Raw genomic sequence first — 7,907 nt, 5'->3', positions numbered from 1 at the left:
AAAATGACTTGTGCCAGCACTACAGCAGTAAAAGGTGACAAGCAAAATGTACGTGTTCATCAAATTAGTTACAAAAAGTAATAAAATCATCACTTTTTGTCTACATTCTACTCTGTGCAAAAAACAAGTGATCAAAAACTAAAATCCAAAAGAAGCAAAACTACATTTTGAAGTGAATTCACACTCACCATGGAGTACTGTCTGAGATCTATATGAGAAAGCTGCTGGTGTTTATGTGTAAAATGTATCTAATTAGAACTTTTCCAACAGACAAAATCTTCCTAATGTTACAGGGATTTTTAGCAGTAATGAAAAACTGATAATGCCACATCAACTGACTAAAATGGCTGAAATCGCCATATCCTGTAGCCTGTTCTTATATATATATGTACATTTTAATAGAAAACGTCCATGTCATCTGCAGGCTAGAAATGGTACTGCATTATAAATGGATTACACTAAGGAAACCAAACTGATGTCAAAACTAAAAATTTTATACAGTAAATCTCTTTAAAAGAAACTTTACATTTAATATTACATTACATCATCTTTAAAATCATATTATAATTATATGACTTTTTTCAAAATCATGCTATGAATGGAGAAAACTTCAAAAACGCTTTTTATGTTAAAGCCAATTACCTGAAAAAAAAATGAAAGTTCTTGTTACAAGATATTACAAAAATTACTGGTCATCGCTCATTACGAATTCCATTCTTATGTCATTATACAACTTTTCAGCAGATTTTGGTATAAAATGCAGAAAGAACATGTCCTATAAAGTCTAAATGCCTTAGGGCTCATTTACACTTGTTTCAAAATGTGACATTGGACACTTTTTTTTACCAGCTTGCTGACCACCTCACATAGGAGCATGGAAGCAGAGCAGCTCTCCTGTGCTGGATCACGTTTCTAACACATGATACAGCTCTTACGGGTAGGGTGCACATGCATGCGCCCGCCGTCCCGGCTATGCTGTTATTAGTCACAGCACAAGCCAATCAGGGAATAAAAACAGCACACAGTGAATGCACCAAACACTGTTAGGCACACAGTTAACCTTTTTATTACCTTTAGATGTTAACCCCTTCCCAGCCAGTGTCATTAGTACTATGCACAGAATTATTATTATTATATATATATATATATATATATATATATTTTTATTTATTAGCTTTTCACGCAAACCAATTATAAAACTTATTGGGATTTTTTTTTGTGCCAAAAATATACAGCAGAATACATTTGGGCTTAAATTTATAAATACATTTTTTTTGCAGATGTTTTATTGCAGAAAGTAAAAATTTGTTTATTTTGCGTTTTTTTTTAAATTTGTAGTCTTTTTTTGTTTATATTATCAAAAATAAATAACCCAGTTGTGATCAAACACCACTAAAAGAAAGCTCTACTTGTCTGTACCCAAATTAAATAGATATCATTTTTTCAATGTTGTTCACAATCGTCAGTTAACCTAACACAGTGGCCTGGTCATGAAGGGGGGGGGGAAATCTTAACTAGGGAAAGTGGTCAAAGCTCTCTGAATGAAAATCAAAGCACCTCTCATTAAAAATACAAAAAATTAAATGGTTATTTTACAATCCTGTTTACATATTGTGTTTGCTTTGCTTCAAAAATTATAACCCATGTCACTTTCTTGGTTCTTCAAAGAGTCTCCAAAGTCTCCACAGAAGTCTACGACAAAGCTCACTTAAAACACCTGCAGCTTTTGAGAGGTTTTTATTCAGCGTTAGCTGTACTTTGTTTTGTAGGTATGAGGTATCCCTGGATACACTGGGAAACCAACAAGCAAACTTGAAAGACGTCATCGGCAGTTACGTCCGGTGCATGTATATATATTCTGGAAGTGTTTGGTGCAGACATCACATTTGGAGTGGAAGGTGAGCGGGGTCCAGACTGGAGTAGAGCAACAAGGGAACGCTATAGTGGAACGTAAGCAGGGAGAGAGGACTGAGTGGAATCAGCAGAGCTGGGGGACCAGAGCAGGAGAAACTAGCAATGTCACACGTGGTGCGCAGTATGGGAGCAATACAGCGGAAGGTGAGCTGGGACCAGAGAGAGGAGGATCTGCAAACCAGAAGATCAGCAGAGCTGGGGGTTACTACTGAGTGCAGGATCAGCAGAGAAGGGGGATACTACTGCATGAGGAATCAGCAAAGCTGAGGGTACTACTGAGTGGGGCATCAGCAGAGCTGGAGGTACTATTGAGAAGGGGATCTGATGAATGAGGGTACTAATAAGATAGGGTTCTTCTTGGCCCCTTTAAAACAAATAGAAAACCAATACACACACAGGGCATTTGCCAAGCTTCCTTAAAGCTTCAAAAAAAGCATAATCGAAGCATCAAAAAAGCATGTTGAAGCAGTAGGTGATTTAATGTGTGAAACTTGAAGCAGGTGTAAATGAGCCCTTATAGTGCCCTGTAATTTCCCTTTCTACTAGACTTTCTTGCAGTATATAGATAAATACAACTTTGAAAAAGAAAGGTGTCAAGTTTAAGCAAACAAGCTTAAAGGAGAACTCCAGGAATTGAGTCACTATTTTATGTCTGCTATCTTACAATAGATTAAATTCAACAGCAGTGACTGAAAAGATGCGGCTGATGTGTTACTGCTTGTCCCTCCCCTCTGCTGTCCATTCACAGAAAGGATCACTGCAGGATCTGAGACCTAAAAAGTCCAGTGTCAGAGCGCTGGATGTATAGCAACAACTGTACTGCTGATGCTCAGTAAAACTGAAAGAGATAAGTGTAAGCTAGCACATTTTATAGAATGACAATTTCTAGAGTTCCTTAACTCTTACCACTTACAAGATGGCAATAAATTCTCAACATCAAAAGACTAGATTAATAGGCTTACTGAATACGTGCAAGAACCAAAGTGCCAAATCCATAGAGTATTACATAAAGTAACAAGTCAGAATCTACATTATACTGGTCTAGCTTACGTAAAGTTCATTCTGATTTGCTGCTATGAATTACTATAATTAACACTGCTCCTTACACTATTTATTAAATAAGATCAGACACAAAGCCTTTACGGCTATGGCAACTTAAGATGCAGGCCAGACTAACAGTGCAAAATGCTGACTCAAGGCCACAGTAGTAATGTATGGTCAGAAATGTTTAATGACTTAATGTAATATGACTGCCCGTAGAAAAGCTCTGCTTAGGTGTCCTAGTGAAGGGTATACCAGCCCTCTATCTACCACAATGAAGCTCCAGAGCCATCCAACATTGCGGCTTTAAGAATTCTCGGTGGACAGAGATGTCTACAGAGCAGTCTAGTTATGACTCACCATCTGCTAACCCTGTTCTGCCCCTCCAGGTTGTGACCTTACCAACCTTTTAAAAGCATCCTTTCAAAAAAGTACCTTTCATACACAATGCCACTAAAATAAATTCACATGTCATTTGGTATACCAGAGGAAAAAAAAAAAACGAAAAAAAAACCCCAAAAAACTAAGGCCTCTTATTTTGCTTCAGCATCCTTTACACAGTTCCCAATCAGTCATGTGCCCACAACTTGTTTTTTTGGAGTGGGAAGATTATGTAGCTGAAGTCACGATAAATGGAAATTAAACATGTCGTTGGAGATAGTTTCCTCAAGGCAAAGGGGGTAGGGAGGGTATTCATTTTCTAGCATCCTCTTCCACACTTTACCTGGAGACAAAAACCAAAAGTTACACAACACATTACATAACCTTGTCACAGGTCTACAATTGTTTCAGACAGAAAATCATTCCATCAAGTAAAAAACTGTTAACCCGAATAATCTTAATCTCACACCTTTCTACCTTGACAAAAGAGAAAAACCCATACATAGTTTTCCAGGAAGAAACTCAAATTCTATGTCTACAGGTCATTTATCTTAATTCTCTTTCAAAGCTTGTAAGTTACATACAAAAAATGGCTTTACAGTGAAAGGGAACCTGTGACTTATGCAAAGTAATGTTTCTTTTTTTTTTTTTAACACGGTAAGTGACATTACCTTTCAGTTCAAGATGAGCTTGGTCCTCATTCTGAAGGTAACATGGCAGTGGAAGGAGGTTCTGACATAAGAACACTGGTTCCATTGTTCTCCGGTCTAGTAATGGTGTTAATGGTGTCTCATGCCTCACCATAATAAGGTAGGGAAAAGCACCTGATGTGGTCCAAATGTGACCAGCTCACCACTTGGTACCAGCTATCAGATATTATCAATCATGGTCTGGAAGCATTAGAGTACCTGATGGACTGTTCTGCCTCTGCCCGGAGGATGGTATTGCCAAAGAATGCTACTCACAAGGGAGAAGCAATGAGAACTCTTCTCCTTCCATCTTCTTTGACATAATGGGGGAGATTTACTAAAGCTGGTTCACTCATTGTAGCACATGGTAGCCAATCAGCTTCTAACCTTAGCTTGTTCGGTTAAGCTTTGGCAATAAAACCTGGAAGCTGATTGGTTTTTATGCAGAAGCTAACCTGATTTTGCACTCTCCAGCTTTAGTAAATAAACCCCAATATGACAGGAAGAATTAGGGCATGGTTTAATGTTTTAGTAAACTTCTAAATTCTCCCTACAAGGTAATATAGTGTGCTAGTATGCATCGCATACTAGCGCATAATGAAATACTTAACTTAAAACAAAGTCCCCCAGTGGTGTGCTGTCACTGCTGACAGGGCTTCCATCTTCACTCAGTCTTCCTTCTAGGTTGTGTGCATGCACATGGGTGTCACAGAGCTCTGAAGGGACAGCATGAGTATGCCATCCCTTCAGAGTGCATGTATTAGTGATGTCACTAGCTGCATACACAGTGACTATCTCCTAAGCAGTGCATGTTTAGGAGATATTCCTTGTACCTACAGTTAGGCTTTATTACAAGCTTTCCTGTAGGTACAAGTGTCCCAGCGGTGTTTACTACCACTTTAAGCGACAAATGCCCAGTGACCTCAGTCTGTGTCAGCACTTTGAATTCCAACACTAAGGTCTCATTCACATGGTATTTTAGTGCTAGCTGCGGAGAGAATCCAGAGGATTACCGTGGCTAAATTCACAGGTGGATACAGATACTTGCAGCCACACAGCCTGTGCAGAGTGAGGGCAGGATGACTGTGGCTGTCCGCCGGTGTTTAGATGGAGTGATTACCTGCAGTTATGGACAAAATGATTGCCCCTGGATGCAAACAGCTTGTGTCCAGGGGAATACCAAAAAGACCAATCTGGATGGAATTTTACAGACAGGAAGTCTATATATTAGCATAGATAACTGCATAAACATATATTTTCATTCAAAACATGTCCTAAAATTCCATATAAGGACTACAAAAAAGTTCCTTGGTCAGAATGTATTGGGTACAGTTTATTATACCCACGGGTACAATTTCTCATGCCCTGACATGTTTCAAGATTTCTCTTTTTCTAAAAGGGAGCTGAGAATATTTAGAGACTAAAAAGGAAAAAAAAAAAAGGCAAAAAACCCTCATCATATACAATCCCTATGTAACATCAATAACATAATAAATGTAGAGTTCACTGTACACTCACATTATCTATAGATCACATGGCATGCAGCTAACAAATATACCAGTTTGGAGGGCCTCAGGCGAGCTCTGGAGCATTTCCCCCAACAGGATTGATGGGCACCAACCACAAAGAAAAAAAAAAAAGAAAAAAAAAGAAAAAAAAGAAGAAGGGGGGGGGGCGGAATCATATCATACTCCCTCCCCCCGATACCCCTCCCCCCTCTTCTATTAGGATTGTAAGTTTACAACAAACCTTATACTGTCATTATAGGCATGTTCATTTACTGCATGCTTGAAACACTTGAGATTTAGTGTTCATTGTGTTCAGGGAGATTATCTGTCCCCAATGGTAGGTAATCACTCCATGTATAATTCCATCCAAACACCTGTGGACAGCTGCGATCACCATTAACCTGTATTGCTTTGCACAGGCTGTGAGGGCACAACTACAGTATCTGCAGCCACCTGTGAATCCAACCACAGGAATTTGCTGGATTCTTGCAGCCGCTGGCACTACAATACTGTGAGAATGAGGCGTAAGGGGCATATTTATAGAAGAGAGACAATAGGACTAATGTCAGCTATACACCACACTCCTTACTCATTCATACTGTGCCTGCAAAATGCAGCTCATTCATCACATGAAGGCTAGGGTGTGGAGCCTTCAGGGTTCCCCAAAGTTGTCTCTGCATAATGTTTCAGACAGAACTTCATGACTAGCTGAGAGGCTGATCAAATGACTAGGGTCTACCCCAGATTTTTTTTTTCAGCTAACAAGTCTTGATGCAAGCAAATCGCAATGTACATTTTTAAAGCACACTGCTGTGCTCTATAAATGAGGCCCTACATTTCCAGCCAAGGAAAATTAGCTGTATCATTCTTTTATAACAGTGATTTATAGAACAAGGCAATACAGCAAGAAACATCTTCAACTGATTTGAATTCAAATTTTGAATGTACTGATTTCAACAGTATAAGCAATAGACTACTATAAATACCTTCCTAGTTTACCAAAAGTGCTCATTACTCAGAAGGCTTTGGCTATTACACGACAAACCTAACAATACTCACTGTAGCTTGACTCTGGTGCCTTATCTGCTGTGGACTGTGCATGCACCTCCACATGTTTATGCTGACTGTATTCGAAGACTCTTTCCATTTTATCTCCATCTTCAGTATCTTCATTCTGCTGCTCTTGTAATGAGCAAACCATGTCCTGATATGCTTGTCTAGCTTGCAATGTAAGTTCATATAATTTATGGAAGTGATCCTATGGGTAGAACATTTTATTCAGAAATATGAACGTACAATACCAAATAATATCACATAGTCCATAACAATGTTAAAATATATACACACACATGCCACATCCCTAATACTGTATATTTAAACTGAAAAACGACCTGAAAATGGGGACTTTTAAAGGCATAAGTATAAAAACATAAATTATACATCAAAATCCAACATGTATCACATCTTTCTATTTTACATCAACAGTACTGAATCGTGCTATATAAAAGTTTACAACATCAAGGAGCAAACAAACGAACAAGTAGGGCACCACATTCGTTTTGCGGCGTTGTGGGCGTGCATAGTTTGCACGTTTCACCTCCAGCACCCAGGGGTTGCTGTTATGGCGTTCTTGGGTCCCTTGGTGGCCGCTGGTTTTTGGGGCAGGCCCTGTGCTTGCATGCCTGTGTGGGCTCTCAGTGCCGGCCAACCATTTTGTTGGTGGGGTTGGAGCCATTTGGGCGTGTGTGGCACGCACCCGCAGTTCTCACATCGGGAGCTGGCAGCCATCTTTGGTATTCGGCAGACCATGGCTGGCGGTTCTGCCTTGATTGTCCATCTGTAACCCATTTGGGAGCTATTTAAGGGGGAAGAAGGTTGTGTTTCAGCTGTTCTGATGCTTTTTTGACTCTCTGGACTTTGTGTTGTACCTCAATTTGCTGTACTGATTGGCTGTGGTTGTGTTTCGACCATGAGGTCGGCGACTTGGGCATATCAAGGTAATAAAACAATGCAGTTTAGCTATGGTAACCATTGACTTTATAATAAGCATAGGTCTAAACAAGGTTGTTTTATTTTGTGTATTATTATACAGGCAATTTCCAATCCTGTTTGTGAGTTGTTTATGGGGATACAGCCGGTTTGAAAATCTGTTACACCACTCAGTTGTATTGTGGAGCCTTGTTGGATTCTCATTGAGGCTAGTGATTTTGGGGTAATAAGTGAAAAATTATTATTGAAGTGTTTTACATTATATTATCACTATTGTATATGGGGATTTTCAGCCCTGTTCACGAGTCAACTGTGGGAATACAGCCTGTTTAAGAAATTATGTTCCAACTTGTTGCCATGGTGTCAGGAATGGGCTCACCTGCTG

At 39.3% G+C, this 7,907-nt stretch overlaps 1 protein-coding gene across 1 annotated transcript in view; it reads right to left on the bottom strand.

Moving 5' to 3' along the window:
- Positions 1-473: 473 nt before the first annotated feature.
- LOC149436060 (selenocysteine insertion sequence-binding protein 2-like) overlaps positions 474-7,907 on the bottom strand; it is a 38,229-nt gene continuing 30,795 nt past the window's right edge. Inside the window, exons 11-12 of the mRNA XM_089662169.1 lie at positions 6,593-6,791; positions 474-3,679 (exon numbers count right to left, since the gene is read on the bottom strand). Coding sequence (XP_089518295.1) covers positions 3,579-3,679; positions 6,593-6,791 — 300 coding nt within the window. The 3' untranslated portion in view covers positions 474-3,578. The remainder of the gene's footprint in view (positions 3,680-6,592; positions 6,792-7,907) is intronic.

The sequence above is a fragment of the Staurois parvus genome, unplaced genomic scaffold (assembly GCF_062004578.1).
Source record: "Staurois parvus isolate SC_StPar_1 unplaced genomic scaffold, SC_StPar_1.0 ptg001432l, whole genome shotgun sequence".
Taxonomy (NCBI): Eukaryota; Metazoa; Chordata; class Amphibia; order Anura; family Ranidae; genus Staurois; species Staurois parvus.
Note: the sequence above shows the minus strand (reverse complement) of the source record. Positions and strands in the feature narration are given on the sequence as shown.